The sequence below is a fragment of the Musa acuminata genome, chromosome BXJ1-5 (genome assembly GCF_036884655.1).
Source record: "Musa acuminata AAA Group cultivar baxijiao chromosome BXJ1-5, Cavendish_Baxijiao_AAA, whole genome shotgun sequence".
Taxonomy (NCBI): Eukaryota; Viridiplantae; Streptophyta; class Magnoliopsida; order Zingiberales; family Musaceae; genus Musa; species Musa acuminata.
This window is the reverse complement of record NC_088331.1, coordinates 18,715,108-18,741,225: the sequence shown is the minus strand read 5'-3', so window position 1 is coordinate 18,741,225 and position 26,118 is coordinate 18,715,108. Positions and strand designations below refer to the sequence as shown.

The following is a 26,118-nucleotide window of genomic DNA, read 5'->3' as shown; positions in this document are numbered from 1 at the left end:
TATCTAAACATGTTTTCAGAAAGTAGATATATATAGTCTCAGTTTCCAGATTTCAAAAAGGACATCCAAAATTCCAAATCACTGATACCTTTTCGTTCTAGGCTTGTTTATATTTTGGATCTTGGTCAATTTACATAATCTAAATTTGGATATGTTTCAACCATTTTTTGTCAAAGATCCAACGGAAGGCCTGTGCTTAAACCATTCATATATATTTGATACAGTATACATGCACAACAAAATACAATGAAAAATACACAATAATGCAGATATGAATATACTAAAAGAAGTCATGTCAAAGCATGCACACTTAACAAAAGACATGAAGCATGATTACCGCTTCATGTTATCTTGGCAGCATATATCCCGCCACTTACTCAACTAATGCCTAAACCTTGAGTAGCCGATAGTAACTCTACCTAAACTTCCCATCTGTTCCACTAACCCAGTCCAATTAAAATAATTACAAGAAGGTAAAGCACAACTGTGCCTAAAAGTAGAACGGCAACATTGATCAAATTTTCCACCTGCAACTCATAACCAATGAGCTAATCAAAGTGCAATAGTGCATTAGTCACCTTGACACTGAAATGATGAGGTACTTATAGTATTGCACTGATGCTAAATCAAGTTCTATGTTAAAGATCCAGAAAAGCCACATGTAACATGCATATATGTTTGCGGGACAAAAAAATGTTTAAAAATACTAAAAGAGAGATTTCCAAACAGTTCATCAACAGAAAACAAGTGCCAAGCTGATTTAGAAATCATTCCATACCTTGCGAAGACGAAGAAGCTCTTCCCTTGTTATCAATAAATTTGGCCCTGAACTCTTCAGCTAAAACTTGATTCATGAAAACTTTGTTGTAAATGGTTTCAAGAATCTCTTTGTTCTGACGAAACTGCGACTCCTCATCCTGAAGTAACACATCGTATTTTCTCCTTACCTGATCTAACTCCTTGTCACACTCTAGTTTAAGTTTTGATTTCTGTACAAAAAATAACAAGATACAACTATCAATGATAATGAGCAAAAATGATGGCAAGAAGAGTATTTGAATATTGGTAAAAGAAAACAAACCTTATCATCATGCATCTTAGAAATTATATCCTCATGTATTCGTATTCTAGTCAGTTCATTTTTCAATGGCTCAGGATGAAGCCCTTGAGTTGGCATCAACTGTGCAAATGGAAAGAGGGGATAATGGACTGATTCTGGTTGAGTAAAAGTGCATGTTAAATCTTCACTGATACTTCCTTGCAATCTCCTTTCTGAATTTGGTAACACTGAATTCTCAATAAACTGGGGGACGAGAGGATTAGACTGTCCAACCAGCAAAGATGATAATACAACTGGCACCTGCATTGGCACATCATTTTGTTGGGAAGATTGCTGAATCTGATCAAAAGGCTCTTCTCCAATTTGAGATGAAACTACACTTCCTTGATTCTGTGCAACCAAGGATGCTCCAGTACAGACAGCCAATGGATCAAGGAGCGATTCCAAGACAGACATGTTATGATTGGTCGGATTGACTTGTAAGGTGCCAAAATCAGCTGAATTTAATGCAGGAATTTCTTGGGGAAAGCCACAATCTTGGACATCCAGACCAGCAGAGTCTTCAGGTCTTTCATGCCCATTGAAGCAAGGTTCCTACGGATGCACGATCAGAAGTAGAATGTGCTCAACGTGCTAGTACAAAAGTCAAAGATGCAAAAACCTAGCACATGTTTCCCTTTTTCCCAAGTGAAGCAATCAAAACTTGTACTATGGTGCAGAAGAACAAAGAGAATACAAGTTAAACTAAACCGAAAAGATAAATGTCATTCAAAAGAGGCAGACACTTGAATATTAAAATTTAACTCGTAAGAAACCCAAGCTACAAGTTAATGTGAACATAAAAACTATCCCTACACCTTAACAAAAATTAACAAACAACAAACACATGAAAAAATAATTCAGGCTCACACATACAATCCACAAGAAAATGAGGATGAAGCTGAATGTTGGATGAATTTCTGATTTAAGAATGGCCTGAACTGCTTGAAAATAACCTGGTAAAAGCCAATCACATAAAATCCATAACAGTCACATAAAACAGCAAATTATCCACAAGCTAGCTGTTTATGAAAACATTGGCTGACAAAAGCACAATTTTTTTAAAGTATGCCAAGACTGCACAGAAGGCACTCAAATTGTAGTTTGAAACAGAATTCTCTGTTTCACCCAGACCAGTATGAAATGGGTTGTACCACATAAATTGGTACACAGACCGCCCGAAACGGACTGCCCCGTTTCGGGCAGTCTAGTCCAACCCAATAGACAAAAAAAACTTTAAAACTTCACGTGAGCCCTCTTCTTACAGGGAGCATGAAACCGATACTGCGGCCACTACCATTCTCAGCTGGTGCCACCTATCTCCAGTACGCTTCCTTCCTCTTCCTACACCGCTTTCTCTTCCTTTTTCTTCCTCCTCTTCCTCTTCTTCCTTCCTCTTCCTCCACAGCCTCCTCTTCTTTCTTTCTCTTCCTCAATTGTGCCGTCCTCTTCTCATTCTTATTTGTCTTTAGAACACTGGTATATACCGGTGTGCCATGTGTTAGTACACCGGTGTCAACTGGTACGTATCAGTCTAGCCAATATAAGGGTTTAATATGCAATACGACATTCCATGGTTTGTCTAACCACTATGACCTCATGAGACAGTGTTTCTACTAGGATTTCAATTGTCATCTTCAACATGTTAACAATTACAAAGGGGCCAACAAGAGACCCATCATCCTTAGAGGTACTTAAAGGTATGCCAATATCTAGAGAGACCAATAAGGCACAAGACCATCACAAGAACAACATGCAAAGACAGAAACTAAATGTCCTTATGAGTCCCTACAAAAAAGTCATCAACCTAAAGACAGTAAAGATGATTTGATTTATAACTATGCATAGGGTTCTTGGAAAGCTGAATTTGATACTCAAAATAACTGCAGATCATAATGATGATAAAGGAAATGGGTTCAGTGAGAATTATGAATACTTCAAAGCAAGGTTCGCAATACCGTACCGTACCGGTGTTTCGACCTGGGCTCGGTACCGTTACGGTATGGTATACCGAGCGGTACACCCAGGTGTACCGAGCGGTATACTCAGGTGTGTCGAGTACTGTAGCGCTGCTACAGTACTACAGTGCACTCAGACCGGTAACAAGCGGTCCGCATACCGGCAACCTGTCAGACCGGTACGTACCGCCCGTACCGGGTGGTACAGTTCAGTACTGCAGATCATGCTTCAAAGTAGTTCAGTTCACTATACCCAAATTAAAAATGGAACTGGAAGTTGTATTTCATGAATGGTGGCAAGGTCCAAGCAATAACTTACATGAGCCATGATCTAAAAGCATGACAACATCCATTTAATAAATATAGTCAAAAGTTCAAAAGTTCTAACCCATTTAGGCTTAAAACTTCCATTTTATTTAGTATCATAAGTATAATTGTCTAGAAAATATTAATGTTTGAAACATTAAATCATTTACATTACTGATATATGCTAATAATAATTAACATTAAATCATTTACATTAAGTACTGGTATAAGTATTAATGGTAATGTATAGCCTTCTGAGATGAAACAGAATAATGGTCTGAATGCAAGATCTCGTCCATCTTGCTATCTTTTATAATTTGCAAAACATGAGATGTTCAATTGCAATTCTTACACGCAAAGATGTTTCACTTGTAGCTAAGAACCATAGACACGTACATGGGACACAGAACAGATGAGCTGACACACATATTCTAAGAAATAATTAAGGGCATGGCATGAGATGTCCACAGCGAGCAAAACTATATTTACAGATTCTATTCTTATTTTTGTTTAACAACATATTTCATAACTATCATACACGTAACAAACAATAAGCATAGACCAGTACTTGTAGCTGTGTATGTATCTCACATTACTATTATTTCTTAGTCTTTTGTGTTAAACCTTTACTTTCTATACTAGCATGTATCAACTATTAATATCTGTAGAGGAAGGTCTTAAAAGGTTACTTAAAACTTGCTATGGAAGTCATACAGTGCAGCTACCAAAGGCCACAAGTCAACCTCAAAGCCACACCCATTACAGATGTGATGGTTTATATATTCAGTCAAACACAGGGAAAAGAAGTAACAATCCCAACTCATCACAGTGCTCTCTTCCCTGCAGAACCCAGTGTCCCTCTAGTTCTAGTTATGGCCAAGAAACTGTTCACTTTGGTACATGTAAAGGGAAATCAATGAATCAGCTTGCAAGATGCTCCATGAAGAAACCAGGGCGACATCAACAGCAGAGCCAGCCTAAAAAATGCCAGGGTCTCTCTACCACCTCCATCTTGTCCATCAACCAATTGCTTATTGGACTATGGAGAACAAAACAAAAAATTTTGAGGCAAAGTCCCCTTATTTTCCTTTCAGTACACTTGATGGGAGCCCACATGTTGGACATATTTTCTGCCATATCCAATACTTATCCATGTTTGACATATGTATAATATGGTCACATTTAAGAAATTCTCATGTATGTGCTTCCTAGAATTCTAGTGATCATTAAAAACTTGTGTTTATACAAAATCAATAATAAAGTCATATAGTTCCAACTATTTGAGGTCGGTTCAGTGATTTAAAAATGCGCTCGGGCGCTTGCCTAGGCGCTCAGGCGAGGCGAGGCGAGGCCCGAGCGCCTCGCTAATCTCCCAGGCATCGCCTGGGCGCTCGCCCAAGCGCTGGGCGCTTCGAGCGAGCGCCTGGGTTAACGAAGGTGACCGAACTAGGATTTTAGGTCTGGTTCGGTCTATGATGGTTAGTTGGTTCAATCAAACCAACTAAAACTGATATAAGTGACAACCGAACCCTAACCCTCGCCGCTGCCGATCCCGATCTCGCTGCTCGCCACTGTCGCCACTCGCGCCTCCCGCTGCTCGGCGCTCCTGCTCTCGCTGCCGTTGCTCGCCGCTGTCGATGCTCGCAAACGCTGTCGCTGTTGCCGCTCACGCCTCCCGCTGCTCGCCGCTCTCGCTCTCGCTCCCGCTCCCGCTCCTACTCGCCGTTGTCGCTGCTCGCAAACGCTGCCGCTGTCGCCGCTCGCGCCACCCGTCGCTCCCACTCCCGCTGCTGTCGCCGTTGCCGCTTCCTCTTTTCTCAGTCAGCAGGCTCAGCACCCCTTTACACTTCCTTTTAACAGTAAACGTATACTGTATACTGTTAATATTATTAAGTTTATTTAAAATGATTAATTTTCAATACTGTTAATAGATTAATAATATATTATTTTGATTTTAATACTGTTAATTTTTATTTATTTGAAATTTTTTGTTAATTTAACATTGTGATTTTGTATCTTAGATTTTCTTAATTTAATAGCATATTTTTATTTAAAATTTAAAATATTTATATTTATTAATTATATTATATATTTTTATATTTTAGCGCATCGCTTCGCTCGGGCAAGCGCCTAGTGCCTCGGGCGCCTTTTGGCGCCTAGCGCTTTTTAAATCACTGGGTCGGTTACATTAATCCTTTGGCATCATTGACATATGAAAAAGGTCATATCTTTAGTTAAGTTAAAAATACTTAAATATTTATTTATATTTCTATCAAAATATTTTTTATCTTCCTCTATCTCTCATACCACTAATAGTAATCATTTTATCTCTTCTAGCCATCGCATCTATAGCAGTGATTGAAAAAGGCGCTCGGGCGCTCGCCTAAGCCCTCGGGCGAGGTAAGGCGAGGCCCGAGCGCCTCGCTAATCTCCCAGGCGGCACGCTTCAAACAAGCGCTGCCTGGGCGCTCGCCCGAGCCCAGGCGCTGGGCGCTTCGAGCGAGCGCCTGGGTAAACCAAGGCGACGAAACCAGGATTTTAGGTCTGGTTCGGTTGGTTAGTTGGTTCAATCGAACCAACTAAACCGATATAACCCTTAGCCAACCCTAACCCTTACCCAACTGTTAGGACTCTAGCTTGGAGAGTCCTAATTGAGAGGGACATTCATGTAAAACTGTTAGGACTCTAGCTAGGAGAGTCATAATTGAGAGGGACATTCTGTTAGGACTCTAGCTAGGAGAGTCCTAATTGAGAGGGGCATTCATGTAGGAGGTGTTTTCTTAGAGAAGAATTAGGAGTTGTAAGGGAATAGGAGTCTTGACTAGGAGTCCTACTAGGAGTTGGTTAGAATAAGAGTCTTAAGTAGGAGTCCTATTAGGAGTTAGGGTTTAGAAGCCCTATAAATAGCCATGTATTCCTTCTCTTTTCATAGGCAATAGATGAATCTTTTCTGCAGCCTTTGAGCAGCAACTCCAAGGGAGGAACCCCTATAGAGTTCCAAGGAGGCCGATCCCCTAAAGAGATCAACCCCAAGTTTAGAATCTGCAAGGGTTCTAACACCAACCCTAACTCGCTGCCACTGCCACTCCCGATCCCGATCCCGATCTCGCTGCTCGCAAACGCTGCCGTTGTCGCCGCTGTCGCTGCTCGCAAACGCTGCCTCTGTCGCCGCTCGCGCCTCCCACTGCTCGTCGCTCCTATCGCCGCTCGCCGTTGTCGCTGCTCGCAAACGCTGCCTCTGTCGTCGCTCGCGCCTCCAGCTGCTCGCCGCTCCTGCTCCCGCTGTCGCTGCTCGCAAACGCTGCCTCTGTCGCCGCTCGCATGTCTCGTTGCTCACCGCTCCTGCTCCCGCTGTCGCTGCTCGCAAATGCTGTCGCCGCTCGCGCCTCCCGCTGCTCGTCGCTCCTGCTCCCGCTGTCGCTGCTCGCAAACGCTGCCTCTGTCACCGCTCGCGCCTCTCGTTGCTCACCGCTCCTGCTCCCGCTGTCGCTGCTCGCAAACGCTGTCGCCGCTCGCGCCTCCCGCTACTCGTCGCTCCCGCTCCCTTTCCCGTTGCCGCTACCGTTGCTCGCCGCTACCGCCGTTGCTTCCTCGTTTCTAAGTCAGCAGGCTCAGTATACAGTATACTGTTAATATTAAGTTTATTTGAAATGATTAATTTTTAATACTATTAATAGATTTTCTTAATTTAATAGCATATTTTTATTTAAAATTTTAAATAATTATATTTATTAATTATATTATATATTTTTATATTTTAGCGTCTCGCTTCGCTCGGGCGAGCGCTTAGCGCCTTGGGCGTTTTTGGACCTTGGCGCCTTTTGGCACCTAGCGCTTTTTAAATCACTGATCTATAGATCTCCTAAACATATATTCATACAATTCTAAATGATTCTTTCTCATTTTATCTTCTATTAAAGCTATAGAGATACCTAATTATTCATAAATAAAAATATTTTTTTTTATCTTGCCTAGAAACTCCATCCATCCGCCTTAACATTCTCATCTCAACAACACAAACTTTTTGTATATATTGTCTCTATCCAAGACTCAAATCTATAAAGTATTGCATATCTAACAACTTATAATACTTCCTTTTTAATCGCAAAAAAAAATCTAATGTTCACATGACTCCTAATGCCTCTCGTCATTTTACACATCCTGCTTTTACTTTATGAGTAATATCTTCATCGATATCTCCATGTTATTGAATAATTAACCAAAGTACCAAAAGCTTTTACGGAACTTCTTGCCTATCCAAGTTAACTATACCTCTTGTTTATTCCCAATATTACTAAAATTGTATTACATATATTTAGTTTTATTCGACTTAATCTAAAATATTTAATTTCTAATGATTGCCTCCATAACTCTAATCCTATACTAATAGGAACTCACTAAACACACTCTCTATAATTTTAAGACTAGTGGCTACATTATCATACATATTCTTAATAACATTAATATAATTAATAGATACACCCTTCTTTTCTAAAATTTGCCATAATAAATCTCTAGGAACTCTATCGTAGACTCTCTAAATTAATAAAACCATATACAAATCTTTTTTTTCTCTCAATACTTTTTCATTAAATATCTCAATAAATAAATAGCTTCTATTGTTGATCTTCCATGCATAAAACCAAATTGATTTTAAAGATATTTATTTCAAATTTTATCCTACTTTCAGCAACTCCTTCCCTAAGTTTCATAGTGTGACTCATGATTTTAATTCCTCTATAATCATCAAAGTTTTGCATGTCACCCCAATTCTTATAAATTGACACATAAAGCTCTCCGTCCATTCATCATGCATCTTTCTAAATCTCATAATTTTGTTAAATAAACTAGTTAATCAAATTATGATAACTTGATCTCCTAAACCTTTTCAGACTAGGTCTCACACTCTTATCTATTTTCATTTTCTAAGACATCTTTTACTTCACTAGATCTAATTTTAAGACCAAATATATAATTACTAAATATACCACAATTATCTATCGTTAAGCTAAGTAATTTCTCAAATGTTCATTTAATACTTAATAAAAAAATCTTTATCTTTCCTTAATTTCATTAATAAAATCTTTAATGCATCTAATATTACCTAAATCCTTATACTTTCATTCCCAACCTTTAGCAATTCGATATATATCTTTTCTTATCTTTAGTACATAATTTGTTATAAAGATTATAATAAAATTCATCTCTTGCCACACAGACAACTCTTTTAGCTTCTTTTTAAATTCTATATATCTTCTGAGTTTCTCTTTATTTTTACAATTTTATCAATCCCTTTAAAGCATGATTTTTTTATTAATAATTGTTCTTTGAACTTCCTACACCATCATCAACTCTTTCTTAAAGCTACACTTCTACATTTAGTTTCATAAAAAATCTCCTCTATTAAATTCTTAATCTTATTGGACATTATAGTCCAAATAATATTAACATTATCCCCATCTTAATTCCAAACAGCCTTCCTGTCCATCCTATTCTTAAAAATCCTTACATTTATTATATTTGATATTCTACTATCTAGTCCTAAGTTTTTAATATCTTCTTCTCATTTCAATTTCTACAATAAATATCTAATATCATTAACCTATGTTGATTCATGAAGCTTTCCCCAAGTATAACTTTAAAATTTTTACATATAACTCTATCTAACTTTCTAGTGAGAAAAAAGATATATATATACATATATTCTAATCATGGAAGCCATAGGGCGCTCGGGCGCTCGCTTAGGCACCCAAGCGAGGTGAGGACCAAGCACTTAAGAAGAGGTCCAGGCACATGCCTTCAATTGGGCACAACCTAGGCACACGCTTGGGCCCAAGCCTTAGGCGGGCTAGGCGCCTACCTGATTCAATTGATGCATGTGTTTGGTTCTTAATTTTGGTTCAATCGAACCACTTGACTCGCATGGTTCAATTAATGCATGGGTCGAGTCTAAACATATTAGTTTCTTGATTCTGGTTCGATCGAACTAGAGTCAACATATCTTAACCCCCACCCACCCCACACGCATGAGCCCTTGCCCCCTTTGGAAACCTAATCACAACAGCGACATCTTCCTCTTCAGCGAACTACGACGATGACTTCATCTTCCTCTCCAACGAATGGTGGCGACAGCTCCTTCCTTTCCGATGAATGACAATTGTGCCATTGTCTTCCTCTCTAGCAAGCAGTGACAATGTCGTCTTCCTTCGACAAGCCCTTCCCCTCTCTCTCTCCTATCCCTCCTTTGTTGACGGCCCCTCTAGTAGCCTCCAACGAGTGACTTCTGGGCATAAGGCGAACCTCTGTGGTGTCTTCTTCTCGTGGTAACTCTATTTGTTTCTATTTCCCCTCCGACAACCCCTCTCTTCCTCCTTCCTACTATCCTCACCTTCTCCCTAACAACTCCCCTCTCCCTCCCCTACGCTGCTCATCGCTATCTTCACCTTGTCCTCCTCCATCGCCCCTTGCCAACCACGACAGCCACCCTCACCATCCTCCCGCTCCTTCGATCCTAACAAACCCCCTCTCCATCCTCCTACTCTAACCCCAATAGCACCTCTCCCTCCTCGATAGCTACACCCCTCTTCGCCTTCTCTCTACATCTTCCCCTCCACTCCCAAGCAACAATCAACAACCTACCCCCCTTCTCTCTACTTCTTCCTCTCCTCTTTGTTTCTTTCTCTCACTTGTAAACATGTTAATCATTATTAATAATGGTCTATAGTCTATAAATTTGATGATCATTGACTTTCTTAAGGGAAATTGTTGAATTTCTAATGGTAATATTTTCTTGTTTTATCATTTTATTATTAGATTTAAACAATATATACTTTGATATTTTAAATGAATGTAATTTAATATATTGGTAGTGATATTTGAAATATAAAGTGATTTAGAACTCGCGTAATTTCTCATTTTTATTTTAGTTACCATATTTCTCATTAATCATATATTTTTTAAAAATTTAATATTTGTGACCACCTCGCTTCGCTCGAGCAAACACCTAGCACTTCAAGCGTTTTGGTACATTGGTGTCTTTTACGACACTGGTTCTAATAACTCTATAAGTATTCAAATGTTCATCACTCTTTTTGAAGCAAGTAATAAAAAACTTGGTGTTCATATTGCCAATAAATGCAAGGATTGCGACCCTGCTGTGTTGATCAACACATATGTTTGCCATCTTTAGAACAAGAACAAGCATGTGCATGTGCAAGTGCATAACAAACTGGTAGTGCAGGCATCCCTGCCCTCCTGTTTACAACAAGGCTCCAGAATGTTCAACTAATGTGGCTATGCCAGATTATAACCAAGGAAACATGGGTTTTCTTCATTTCAAACAAAATGTCACCCCTAACCTCCTGTTTAATGGATATCTGAAAATTAACAAATCGATTTTGCTGTATTTTGTACTGTCAAAATTTGTTCTCTATTGATTTATCTATCATCCATCTATGTGACACAATTAATAGCAGCTTACCTCTTTTATAGAACCGGTAAAATTTACTGACAATTTACTCAAACACCTCAAACCCTTTATAGATGTTTCAAGGTCATGTAAACAGACAAGTTAATTCACAAGGTATCCCTTTTGCAGTAAATCTAATTCAATTAGTGAGTGCAAGTTGATTAGTCTTGTTATCCAGAAAATGTAAAATTAAATATAATTAAGAGACCTGTTTTTTTGACATGCTCATAAGTTTAACAAAACTCACCTGACTTGATGAAACACCACTTTCACAACCAGTACTTGTTACTTCATGTATGAAGGAAGGAGAGTCTACCAGATTTTGTGGAAAAAATGTTGCTGAGCATGCAACCTCACCATTATCTGTACTTCTGCCTTGTCGAATGCTTTCCAATGGACAAGTTATCGAGCATGACATATCAGAATTTTCTGCATCCCTTTGCTTCTCAGTTTCAACAGTTGCTGCAGTTCCAGAGTTGATAGGCATATCATCAACCTTACCTGTAGGAATCTCAGAAGCAAGAGTTTCAGTTTCCATGGGCATGACAACCATCTCCGGAGGTGGAATAGTTGATGGAACTTCCAAATGCATCCCTCTTGGTCCATAAACTTCAGTTTCATTCAAACCACTGGATTGACAAGTGGATGTATCAATTTGACTTGGCAGGCATCCAGCTCCTCTAGGAGACAAAACTGCAGATCCTCCAGAGCTTTTGGAACTCAACCCACTAGTTACCAAGTGACCCACAGTGATTGACCCAACAGTATGCTTATTTTGAAATGGCACAGATGTCCTGGAGTCATATATTCTGTTCCCTAGACCATCATGAACATCATCTTGATCTCCTCTGAATTCCTCCAACCTGAATCCAGACTCTGACAAAGGAATGCTATCAAAAGTCTCTGTTAGTTTACCAGCCTTAGCTTCTTCGAACCAGTGATTCTTTATCTGTAGCTCCTTATCCCTTGCAACGGACTGCATGCCTTTAAGTTTAAAAAATTGGCAATCCATGTGTTTCCCAAATCCACCCTTTTTTTTTGCAAACTCTACTTTGAACATTCTAATCTTGTCATTTTTGTCAGCTGAATCCATAACCAAATCAAGAATATGTCCCAAATGTTCATGATGTGCTCTTTTCAAATTCAACTCCAACTTTTCCTTGCACACACGGAATTCTGAAATTTCTTCTTGTTGCTTGAGGAGGAGATCTTCTTCCCTTCTCAAACAAATATTGTGAATCAAATCAGTTTGTTTTTTTAGCAGTTTGGCCTTCAGAGAACCAAGGTTCTCATGCAGATCTGCAGAAGTTTCAAGAACAGGGACTTGCTCCTGCTCCTGCAACATTGGTTGCTCAAGAACACTGTGGCTTTGAGGACTCTGTTGAAGTCCACATTTCTCAAATTCATGAAGACTAAATCCTGTAGAATTTGAAGTCATCTCCAAGGCAAGTTCTCCAGTAAGATATTTTCCTGACACTGATGACCCAGGCTCTAATAAACTGGGCTCATGTTTGCTAATAATAACATTGTCTCGATCTAAAAATTTCTTCTTTAGTATCCTTAATTTAGAATAAACATTAGAAGCCTGCTCTTCATTGCATGCGAACTTCAAATACTTCTTTGCAAGTGCAAGTGATTCCTCGTGATCAATCTTATGCTTTAAGAAAGCAGCAGCTCGCCAACACTTAAAGATCCCAAAAACATCAAACGGAATTAGAAAATATGGTAGTAGATAACATGCACCAGTTGCTAATCCTTAAAGAGAGAATTAGAAAGCAGTACATGAGCTTGGAACAGATTTATAGTTTTAAATACAAAATCTACCAGTACATTTAATTTTTAATATAATAGTCCTTGCATATGGAATCACAACACAGACAAATTACAGGTCTCGGAAACAGCAGCAGCAGCAGCAGCAACAAATCATAATGTCCGAGTTACATGGAGTTGGCTGCAAGGATCTTTTCTCACCAATAGCTATATGGAAAAGACTATAGTTAAATAAAGAGCTCTTAAATCTCTTTTAAATATTTTAAATGCTCTAACAACCCATCATGCTAATCACTGAAGCAATTGGAACCTTACAACTGCCTTGTAAAATTTTATCCAAATTTTATTATATGAACAATGTCTTCATCAATCCCTCCTTCCTGATGAATGATAAACCTAAAATATCTAAAACTTTAACATTTATTAAAATTTTCCATCCTTCTTAACAACCTAACTTTTTTTCAGTATTGCTAAAATTAATTGATAGAAGAATCAGGTTAAATATTGACATAAGTTACTTAAATCTCTTTTTAATATTTTAAATGCTCCAACAACCCATCATGCTAATCACTGAAGCAATTGTAACCTTACAACTGCCTTGTAAAATTTTACTTTTTAATCAAAGGATAAAACAACCTATCCACTTAATTTATCCAACTTTTATTATATGAACAATGTCTTCATCAATCCCTCCTTCCTGATGAATGACAAACCTAAAATATCTAAAACCTTAACATTTATTAACTTTGTCCATCCATCTTAACAACCTAACATTTTTTCAGTATTGCTAAAATTAATTGATAGAAGAATCAGGTTAAATATTGACATAAGTTACTGTTTTCCAGTGATCAACTTGGTCTTATTGTTGAATAAATATCAGGTTCACCTAGTAAAACATAATAGAACAAGAGACCATCAAGACATCTTAGAATGTCAACAACATAAACACTAGTTATAAGAAAATTGGAAAGCAAGTCTTTGACCTATCAAAGATTACAGATAAAATTTATATAGTCTCACAGGCATATCATATATGCATCTCTATATTACAAATAAACAGAAATCACCCAGTCAAAACAGTTGGTCAAATTATGTAATACAACCATGCCACTATCAATCGCAAATTGGGGGGCAGTTTGTTATTATTTATGCAGCTTCTTTTCTGCTAAAACAAGAAACTAGTAACAAAACCATCTGCCAAGAATGTCACTTTTTTCAAAATTATTTTTCATATTTTTGAAACTATTCGAAGCAAAAGAAGCTGCAAGGCCATCTCTCTCTCTATGGCCTCCTGATTGTTGATCCTGAATAGTTATTTACAGGATTGTTACTGCTAATCTTTTGGGTTCACTTTTAGAATCATAAATCATGGCAACCATAGGTAGTATCTTCATTTTAGTGGTTTAACATATGTAACTTGACATTTTAAAGTGATATTGAGTATATGAAATGATATGTAATTAATATATTGTCTAATTGCTATTTTAATGATTATCTTTATTCTTAATTGTCTTTTTTATAACTTTTATGTTGATGAGAATCTCGCTTCATTTGGTCGAGCGCTTGCACTTTGGGCGTTTTGGAACCTTGTCACCTTGGTCCTTGACAATGTAAGTTTCTTGTTCCTTTTCTGAAAAAAAAATCATAAATCCAAAACACAAGACTAGAACTAGAATATTCAATAGAACTATAGAAGTATTATGTCTCTCTTCCATGATTTATGCTTTTGTGTCTAGATGTTTTGCAGTTTTATAGAATTTTACATAATAAAGATGAAGCACCCAAAAGAAGAAACAAAAAAGGTTTCCCACTTTTCATCTATATCTTGTACCTAATTTAGTTTCACAAGAAAAAGATCCATTGAAAACAAATGTAACAGAAAATGGAAATTTGGTCCTTTATTTTTGAAAATTTGCTTTTTTAAAAAATCATGTGCATTTCTGTCTAAACAGATTGAAACCATAAAATCCTCCTAGGGTATATATGAAAATACATGTCAAAGGTTGAAAACTGAAGTCCAAGAACTTGTTGAGATACTAGAACTTTTGAACTATAAAGAAAATAATACTGAAGGCCAGTCTAACCAGTGATATCTTGAAGGCCTGCAATATCATTTTTGGTTCTGGACTAACATGATAATTATTCATTATATACTCCAGAAACACTTGAGCCATATCCTTGACATTCTCCTGTAAGTAAAATCATGAGCATCCAATAAACTAGTGATATGTGTGTATGATCAATATTAACAAATGTAGTATCTTATTACTAAAAAATAAATAGCAAGATTGTAAAGATTACAAGAAAGCCCATAAGAAGATAAATTACACCTTTAAACATTACAGTAGGTCTAGTCATCTAACAACAAAAAGAATAATAGACAAGGTCATCCTAACTCATTGCCTGCCTTCTACATAAGAAAGTATACATGCACTACCAGATTTATTAAGGTTGCACTTTAAAATAGCACTGTGATGTAAATTAACAAGTGTCAGTATATGCATTCCATTCATATCCTTTCTAACTTCATTGTGTTACCTTTGAATTGTGCTTCAAATATCTTGTATTGTAAACTTAGCGTATGCCAAACATGCTCATCAGTGAATTGTAATTAAACAAATATAGCAACTCGATACAAGATCACCTGTTTATCGTACTCTACCAGTAGTACTCACAGAGATATTAACATATACCTGATGAACAAGTGCTAAAATTCTAAAGAAATACCTTTTGTTACTTATACTTGCATAACAATGGTGGTCCCAAATTCGGATGGAAAAGATGGCATGCTGTATTATATAAGTTATAGCTAGCATAAAAATGTCATAAATAATGAGCATGGATCTTAACTGCTTTCATCATAGGGTTAGATGGTCATTGATGGTCATTCAGAATTGATGTGAGGCATCCTCACATCCAAGTGCACTGAAGTGAGAAAAGGTGAGCCAGGAGGGCTATCCGAAAGAGACCCATCATCTATTTGGTGTGACAGATAAGGGGTCGCATGTTGCTTTGGTCTGATATAGGTAACGAAGTTAGCCAAGATCATAGGACTATAATAGCAACATCAAATATATGAACACTTTCCAAGAAGGGTTAAAATTGGCAGGTATGATGATTTGGCAAAGGATTACCATGATTTATTTACTAGAAACATATTGGATAGAAAAAAATTGAGAGATTGATAGTACTAGAAATAGAATTTGATATGTTAGAAAAAAATAAATAAAACGGTATAGGTCTTGTTGAAGACTCTTTAAGGATAATGTTGTAAAAGTGAAGAGATTTGGCAATAAAGTTATAGTTTGGTAAAAATATTTTTAAATGTTATAAGTGCTTATGTCCTCAAATTGGATTATAATCAAATTAAAAGAGAATTCTGATATCTTCAATTAAAAAGGTCATAACTGAACAGAATTTAAATGGTCATAAAGGGTAAGAGCAAAGTAAATTTAAAAGAGTATATGATGGCTTTGGTATGGAGAAGGAAATGAAGAGGGATGATATAATTGTAGCTTTTGCAACATCCTATGATCTCACAATTGCTAATACACATTTTAAAAAGAGATGAGCATTCAATTACAGTCAGATAAGTTTTCTCTCACTTGGAAGGTAGATAGGATACTTGTAAGCAGGGTCTGCCATACCGAGCCGTACCGCCCGGTACAGGCGGTATGTACCGGTCCGACAGGTTTTCGGTACGCGGACCGACTGTTACCGGTCCGAGGCACTGTAGCACTGTAACAGTGTAGTGCTACAGTACTCGATACACCAAGGTGTACCGCTCGGTATACCGTACCGTACCGGTACCGAGCCCAGGTCGAAATACCGGTACGGTACAATATTGCGAACCTTGCTTGTAAGGATTATAAAGTTATACCGAATGAAAAATTGACAAATATATATTGATAGTTTTAGATATATGTTTCATAAAATGGAAAAAGAAAGATACCAACTATTTTTACTACAACTAGACAATAAAATTTTAGAAACAATAATTGAAGGCTTTCAAAAATAGGATGGAGAATGAGCAAATTATGGAACTTGCATGGGACAACATCAATAACATGTAGACTTCGCTAACCACTAAGATTAGAAGCATGACAAAAGAGATCCTTAGAAAATCTAAAGTTAACAGAGTAGATTCTACAATCAAAAGACAATCACTGTTAAAAGATCATGCTTTATAGATTGACACATTCATAAAATATAAAAGATTTAAAAAATATACAACCACCAGAAAGAGGAAAAAACCTATGTGGAAAAATACAAAGGTTATGAAGATTTTCAAAATATGTTAAATACAAAGGATAAGAAAAGAATATCCTTTGGCTTGCTAAAACTAGAGCAAGAAAGTGCAGAGATTTATAAAATATATTGTACAAAGCAGGATCTGTCGTACCGAGCCATACCACCCGGTACGGGCGGTACATACCGGTCCGACAGGTTTTCGGTACGTGGACCGACTGTTACCGGTCCGAGACACTATAGCACTGTAGCAGTGCTACAGTACTCGGTATACCCAAGTGTACCGCTCGGTATACCGTACCATACCAGTACCGAGCCCAGGTCGAAATACCGGTACGATACGGTATTGCGAATCTTGGTACAAAGGATGAAGAACAAAAGATACACGTAGCTGATATGAAGGTTAAATTAAAATATGATGAAATTATTTTTTAAAAGTTATTTAATGAACATCACATATAAGCTTTAAAGAGACAATAAGGGTAGATTTAATAATCATATATTTCTTCATAAAAATAGAGCAAATGAGGTGAAAAAGAAATTGACAAAAGGAAATTGATAATGCTTTATGCTAACGAGGTCTAGAAGATTTTACGAGATCAAGAAACAATTTGATTGACTAATTTATTTAACAAAATTTTGCAAATTAGAAACATGTTTAGAAAATAAAGAGTTTTTGTAATGTTTATAAGAATAAGAGATATTTTCAACTTTTCTTTAATTACAAAGAATTTAACATAACAAGTTATGTATGATATGAAAATTTAGGATAAGGGAAACTGAAGATTGAATAAGATGTGAACCAAATATTTCCATGAATCAATTTATTTATACCCAGGAAATCAATCAGAAATTAAATTCATTTAATAAGGAAATTAATAAAGAAGCATAGAGAGAAAAAAAATCTACATAAACTTTTTAATATGAAAAATCCTATATATAGTTACTAGAGATTTATTATGGTGAATTCAGACTAGACACTTGTATCAAATATATTGAATCTAAAAAGATATAAACCATAGTATAATCACTAGTGCTTGAACTATACGAAGTGTGTTTAGCAAGTTTCTTGTTGTCATAGGAATACATTAAAATAACCTTTTTCCTTCCTTTGTATGTCAATAATGAATGAACTTATTAGTCGTACAACCTTATTAGTCATATACAATAAAGTTTAAAATCCTAATCAACAACATTGGTGTAGATGTCATAAAACAACAACAACAATAACAACAAACCCATAAGTCTACTATTTAGGGTCGGCTATATGAATCTTTTGCTGCCATTGCAATTCATAAAATGTCATATGTTTAATTAAGTTTAGATTAGAATACTTCAATCTTTATTTATAGAAAGTCCTTTTAGGTCTTTTGCTACCATTCCTAATATTGAAATCAGTGTAAATGACCTACTGACATTAATTCAATATGAAATGGTCTTGTTAAAACAAGAGAGAGAGAGATTGGAGAAGGGGATTATAAAGGTGGTAGATTTCGAAAGAAAGAGAGAAAGGGAAAGAGAACACGTGAGAGGAGATAGGATATCGAGCAGTAGGCTGTTACCACTTTATACATATGGTTTCAACAATTAAAATTGAGAGGTAATGATGGCATGAATTGAAACAGATGAAACCTAATAGTATCAACCCATATCAATTAGTACACCTGATTTTCTAATCCTTGACAAATAGGATATACCAATCCGGTGTATGTTGTTTGTTAAAATATTAATTTTGATTTATGCGAGTTTAATGGAATACATTTTAAATTTAAATTAGGAAGACAAACTTTAACAATTAAAATTTTTAGATTAAGTATGAGTAAGATTGAATATACAAGTTGTAAATTTAATAATGCTAATAGAAGAACTAAAGATGTAGTTAAGGAAGGATGGACAAAAAGTTCATTTAAGTATAAAGAGATTAAAAGCATTGTTTATAGAGTAAAAGCAAAGTTGTTAATGTGAAGAGGTTCCAAAATAGTTTAATATGATCACTAGAAGCTCTTTCAATTAAAACAAATCAAACAATTGTTTAATTAGATATATTTTATAAATCTAAGTGTGATGATCAAAAAGTATCAAATACAAGAGTTTAAGTAGCTAAGATCAGAATGTTGAGATAGTTGTCTGAAGTTAGTAGGTAGGATTGTGAAAGAAATGTTTCATTCGTAAACATTCAAGTATAGATCCAATACAACGACAAAACAACAAATTGTAAGTCCCAACTATTAGGGTCGATTATATGGATCTTTTACCATCATTAAAATCTATAAAAAGTCATATATTTAGTTAAGATCAAAATATTTAAATATTTATTTATAGTTTCTATTAAGGTCTTTTTAGGTCTTCCTCCACCTCTCCTCGTAACACTAATATTGATTATTTCATCTTTTTTTACTATCGCATCCCGAGGTCTTCTCAGCACATACTCAGACCATCTTAGACAATTTTATCTCATCTTATCCTCTATCAAAACGATACCTAGTTGTTTACGAATAAAAGTATTAATTTTCCTATCTTGCTTAGTAACTCCACACATCCATCTCAACATTCTCATATCGGCAACACAAACTTTTTGTATATATTTTTTCTTAATTGCCCAACACTCAAATCCTTTAAGCAGTGTTAGTCGCACAACTATCTTATAATTTTTTTCTTTGAGTCTCAAAGGCATCCAATGATCACACAAGACTCTTGATGCCCCTCGCCATTTTAACCATTTTATTTTTACCTTACGAAATATATCTTTATTAATCTCTCCATCTTATTGAATAATTGATCCAAGATATCTAAAGTTTTTATTTAAAAGAACTTCCTGTCCATCCAATCTAACTATATTCTCTTATCTATTTCTAAAATCACTAAGATTGCATTTTATATATTCAGTTTTAGTCCTGCTTAATCTAAAACCTTTAGTTTCTAAGGCTTACCTCCATAGCTTAAGTTTATAATTAATTCCACTTAGGCTTTCATCAACTAAGACGACAACATCAACAAATAACATACACTAAGGAGGTCTATCATGTAAGTAACTAGTAAGTTCATCCATTATCAATATAAAAATGTCAGGCCTTACTGTGAATCATTGGTGTAATCCTATGCTAATAAAAAACTCACTAGACACACTCCCTATAATTCTAACACTAATAGCTATATTATCATACATATATTTAACAACATCAATATAATTAGTGAATACACCTAACTTTTCTAAAACCCCCATAATAAATCTCTAGGAGCCGTATCATAGGCTTTTTCTAAGTCAATAAAAACCATATGCAAATCTTTCTTTTTCACCCTATAACTTTTCCATTGATTGTCCTAATAAATAAATAGCTTCTATAGTTGATCTTCCAAGCATAAAACGAAATTGATTTTCAAATGTATTTGTTTCAAGCCTTATCCTACTTTCGATAACTTTTTCCCAAAGTTCCATAGTATGGCTCATGTTTTTAATTCCTCTATAATTTGAACAATTATGTATGTCACTCATATTTTTGTAAATTGGTACTAAAAAACTCTTTTTCTATTCATCAGACATCCTTTCGAATCTTATGATTTTGTTACATAAACTAGTTAACTAAGATATTCCCTTGTCCCCTAAACTCTTCCGGACCTCAATAGGGATACCATTAGGCCCCACACTCTTAGCTATTTTCATCTTCTTTAATGAATATTTTACTTCATTAGCTCTAATTTTATGAATAAATCTAAGATTATTAAATCTACCACTATTATTTATCGTTAAATCTAAGTCCTATGTGGAATATTTATTAAATAATTTATAAAAATAATTTTTCATCTTTTCTTAATCTCATTATCATTAGCAAGTATTATTTAATCTTCATCTTTAATGCATATAATATTATCTAAATCCTTACACTTTCTTTCTATAGCTTTAGCAATTTGATATATTTTTTGCACCATTTTTAGTACCTAATTTATTATAAAAATTATCATAAGCTTTATATCTTACAGTACTAATCGTTTTTTTTACTTTTTTTATATTCTTCATATCTTTTAAATTTTTCTCATTTTTACAATTTTGTCGGTCTTTAAAACATAATCTTTTAGTAAAAATTATTTTTTTGAAATTCCTCGCACCACCACCAACTCTTTCTTAAGGTTACACCTCTACCTTTAGTTTCACCAAGAATCTCCTTTATTAAGCTCCTAATCTTATTAGCCATCATAGTTCAAATAATATTAATATTATCCTAATCTAAGTTCACGTTGTCTTCCTTTCCATCTTATTCTTAAAAGTGTTTACAGTATCATCTTTAAAATTCCACCATTTAGTCCTAGTGATTTTTTAACTACCTTTTCTTCTTTTATTTTCTATAGTAACTAATACCATCAACCTATTTTGATTCGTTAAACTTTCGCCAAGAATAACTTTATCTACCTTTCTACTAAGAAAAAGGCCTATTTAACTACAGTTATGACCGCTCTTATAAGTAGTTAAATGTTTTATTTCTCTTCGCATAACCAAAGCCCCCATACACCCCTTTATATTCACTATACGTTTTCCCAACATGACCATTCAAATCTCGTCCAATTATAAGTTTTTCGATTATAAGCATTCCATGAATGATATCATTTAAGTTTTCCCAAAATAATATTTTGGTTTGATCATCCAACCCGACTTGAGGGAAATAAGTACTAATGATATTCAAAACATCTTGTCCTCCCATAAATCAACCCGGCAACTATAATTCTTAAAATCCTCATCTACAACAATTTCTACACCATTTCTATATTTAACTTTTTTAGTATACCAAATTTTAAATTCAGTACCATTAGTCTCTCTAGATTTTCCCCTATCTACTTAGTCTCTTATAAACAAATAATATTTATTTTTCTTCTAATCATAGTGTCTACTAATTATAATCCCTTCCCTGAAAATGTTCTTATATTCCAAATTGTTAATATAACCATGTGTTCTTGGACTAACTTTTTTACTCCCATTGGTCAACACGGTTAGGATTGTCTGAGAAAATAATTAATGGATAAAATATTATAAAAAATCATTAAAATAGTGAAATATTATAAAATTTATAATAAATTTATCAAAATAAAATTATTATATTCTAATCCTTTTAGTTATTTTGTAAATATCTAACATTATCAAGAAAACATGAAAGTGTGATATAAAAGGATAATTAAAGAAAGAATAAGAATGTAAAACGATGGAGATGAATTTAACAAAAATATTGGCGACATACTTTTATAAAGATACATGTAAAATATATCATAAAATGGCATCATTATAGTAAATAATAATCATAGACATAATACAGAAGACTCAAAACTTATACGTTTGCAGCCTTAACATAGTGATCGACGTTGCTATGCCTTAGTGCTTCTCCAATTACCTTGTAGATATAATAGTATATAGTAATAAAAAAGTAAAGAAAAAAATCATTTCAAGAATGCACTAAGTAATTTGAAATTAATTTAGAATCCTTTAACATCTCCCTTCACGTTAGATCTCTGTTCTCTTAAGAATTTCAAAGCAGCAACCCATCCTATTTCCTCCGTTTTTATCTTCTCATCATTTACACAGTAATGGTGACATACATTACAACGCTGGTTCTAGATGGCAAATAAGATGGTTGCAACAAAGAGCATATGCAATAACTACTGTGTCTTCTCCACTAATTCATAGTCACAGATTTCTTTTCTGTATTTCCTGAATCCAAGTTTCTATCTTCTCATTCAGTCTTTTCATTCCTTTCCTTTTCTTCTGGTGTGCCTTTCAAATTCGATAGAATTGGACAAAATCTTCCAACTTACTTATCAATTCATACCACTTTTGATAGACAACTAAAAGGTCAAACAATTATCAGAATCAAATCATCCATGGAAAATAGTAATAATACAGATTGTACCAAATCATAATTGCTCAATCATAATCCACAATAAGAATTTAGACCTTGGTTGCCTATAATAGTGAATCCTAATCCAGATTATAAGAACAAAAACAATATAAAAAAAATATTATACTGAATGTGAGGAGTTGACGGTATACCCGATAGCCAAGGTGTGAGGATTCGACGGTTGTTGTCCTGTAATGATCTTGATGGGGCTCTTGTTGGACGCAGAGCTCCGCTGTAAGTTGTAGGAGAATTTGGCTATGTCCAACAGCTTCACCCAATCTCGTTGGTTGGCACTCACGTAGTGCCGAAGATATTGCTCAAGAAGCGAGTTTATCCTTACGGTTTGGCCATCCATCTGGGGGTGGAGACTTGTGGAGAAATATAACATAGACCCCAACAATTTGAATAGCTCGGTCCAAAATCGTCCCAGAAACCAAGCGTCTCGATCACTGATGATATTGTGCGGGACTCCCAAATACTTCACCATATTCTTCATCATCAGCTTGGCCGCCTCCTTTGCTAAATAGTGTAGGGGTGCAGCAATGAAAGTTACATACTTTGAAAATCGATCGACCACCACAAATATCGATCCGAGTCCCCCTACTACCGGCAAGCTTAATATGAAGTCCAAGGAAATGCTCTCTCACGACCTTTTTGATACGGGCATTGGCTCCAAAAGTCCCACCGGCTTCCGCTGCTCTACCTTGTCTTGTTGGCAAGTAAGGCACGTTCGAATATATTCCTCCACATCAATCCCCATCTTCGGCCAGTAGAAGGCCCTCTCCACGAGGGCCAATGTTCGGTGAATGCCCAGATATCCTGCCCAAAGGGAATCGTGACACTCTCTCAAGAGTTTGCGCCACAAATTGTCCACTCAAGGAACATAAACCCTATTCCCATTTGTGTAGACGAGTCCCTCCTGGACCCTAAATCGTCGTGTCTTGCCTTCTTTGATTAGTTACATTAGGGTTACTGCTTGGGGATGTTGTTCGTCCTCATCACAAATCGTGATCCGAAAAGGTAGTGCCGCCAAACTCATAGACAGTGGACCACCGCTGTCATCTCCTTCTCATGCACCGAATACCGCCGCTCGATCTCATTGAGCTTGCGGCTCTCGTTGGCAATCAAATGACCCTCCTGATTGAGTACTCCCCCAATAGTGAAATCTAAAGCATTTGTATGGACTTCGAAGGGCTCCCCATAGTCCAGTGATTTAAAAAGCGCTAGGTGCCAAGGTCCAAAAACGCCCGAGGCGCTAGGCGCTCGCCCGAGCGAAGCGAGACGCTAAAATATAAAAATATATAATATAATTAATAAATATAATTATTTAAAATTTTAAATTAAAATATGCTATTAAATTAAGAAAATATATTAACAGTATTGAAAATTAATAATTTCAAATAAACTTAACAATATTAACAGTATTTAACAGTATACAGTATACTGTATACTGTTAACAAAAGGAGAAGAAGGAAATGTAAGGGGGTGCTGAGCCTGCTGACTGAGAAAAGAGGAAGCGGTAGCGGTAGCGGAGTGTAAGGAGGCAGCTGCAGCGGCGAGCGATGACAGCGGCAACGACAGCGACGAGCAGCGGGAGCGGGAGCGGGCATAGGAGCGACGAGCAACGGGAGGCGCAAGCGGCGACAGCAACAGCGTTTGCGAGCAGCGATAGCGGCGAGCAACGGCAACGGGAGCGGGAGCGGGAGCGGAAGTGGCGAGCAGCGGGAGGCGCGAGCAGCAACAGCGGCAGCGTTTGCGAGCAGCGACAACGGCAGCATTTGCGAGCAGCGATAACGACGAGCAGCGGGATCAGGATCGGGAGCGGCAGCGGCGAGGGTTAGGGTTCGGTTGTCACTTACAGTAGTTTTAGTTGGTTCAGTCGCCTTGGTTAACCCAGGCGCTCGCCCGAAGCGCCCAGCGCCTAGGCTCGGGCGAGTGCCCAGGTGGCGCGCACCGCCTGGGAGATTAGCGAGGCGCTCGGGCCTCGCCTCGCCTCGCTCGAGCGCCTAGGTGAGCGCCCGAGCACCTTTTTAAATCGCTGCCATAGTCCAGCAATTTGAGCACTGGTTCTTCTAACACAACAGCCTTTAGATCTTGGAATGCAACTTAACATTTGTCAGACCATCTCCAAGGCTGCTCTTTCAACAACTCCGTTAGTAGAGTTGCGCGCTTCAAATACCCAACTATGAAGCATCAATAGTAGTTGACGAAACCAAGGAAGGATCTCAGCTCCGGCACCTTCTTTGGAGTTCGCCATTCCGCAACAGCTTGCACCTTTGATTTGTCCATCCGAATGGAACCATCACCGATTCGATGCCCCAAGAATAAGATCTCCGTCTGAGCAAGGTAGCACTTCTCCCTTTTCACGAACAAAGTGTTCTCCTTAAGAACCTTGAAACTTGTTCGAAGGCGCTCGACATGCTCCTCGAGCATTTGGCTATAGACGATAATATCGTCCAAGTAGACGACCATAAACTTATCCAAATACTCCTTGAATAGTTGGTTCATAAGAGTGCAGAATGTGACCAGAGCATTGATTAAGCCGAAAGGCATCATCAAGAACTCAAATACTCCAAACCTGGTCATGCAAGTAGTCTTCGCTTCGTCACCTTTAGTAATACGCACCTACCAGTACGCTAACCGAAGGTCGAGTTTGAAGAAATACTTTGCTTTGCGCAGTTGGTCAAACAAGTCCACGATGAGCAGGATGGGAACCACACAGGGGTCGTCACCTCCCATCATACATAGGGAGTTTAGGAATGGAATTAGCACCAACTTCGTCGCGTGCATTAACTCCATTCCGAGGATCACTTTGAAGTCGTCCAATGGCACCGCCATTATGTTTGTGCTCCTGCTCCATGTTCTAATCTTGATGAGGACTCCTTTTGCCAGCCAAGAGATCCGCATGGCCTCCGAGTTCACCGCCTTCATCCGACTTGAGTTCTTCTACAAGATCAGCCCAAGTCGTTTTGCTTCTCGGTAAGCAATAAAGTTGTAGGTAACGCTCGTGTCCACCATTGCACGGGTTGTTTGGCCATTGAGCTTAATGTCCACGTACATCAGCTCGCTACTCTCTGCTTTCAATGGCTTTGCCTTCATGTTCTCTCCCACTTGACCCCGCAATGCATTCAACAAACGCATTGCTCCCATTCGAGGATCTTGCGACTCCTCATCGTCGCTACTAGATTCTGAACTACTTGAATTGAGGGCGACGGCCTTGCCCTTGTCTAATTTGGGGGGATGGATTGAAGCTATTAAGGCATTGAGTGCTTGTTTCTGTGGGCATTCCCTCACTATGTGCGGCCCTCCGCACAAGAAGTACCAGCCAGGTTTTAGGGACTTACCTTTTGAGCTTGTAACCTTGTACAGGTCCCTAAATTATGAGGCTCC

At 36.9% G+C, this 26,118-nt stretch overlaps 1 protein-coding gene across 8 annotated transcripts in view; it reads right to left on the bottom strand.

Annotated features, from left to right (window-relative positions):
- LOC103972914 (uncharacterized) overlaps positions 1-26,118 on the bottom strand; it is an 81,161-nt gene that overhangs the window by 5,494 nt on the left and 49,549 nt on the right. For all 8 annotated transcript variants that reach the window (XR_010513482.1, XM_065183364.1, XM_065183363.1 and 5 more), the window contains 4 exons: positions 14,686-14,790; positions 11,079-12,515; positions 1,082-1,654; positions 779-989 (listed from right to left, as the gene is read on the bottom strand). Coding sequence is in view for 7 of the 8 variants with exons in the window: in XM_065183364.1 (XP_065039436.1) it covers positions 779-989; positions 1,082-1,654; positions 11,079-12,515; positions 14,686-14,790 (2,326 nt within the window). In the remaining variant the exon portion in view is untranslated. The remainder of the gene's footprint in view (positions 1-778; positions 990-1,081; positions 1,655-11,078; positions 12,516-14,685; positions 14,791-26,118) is intronic.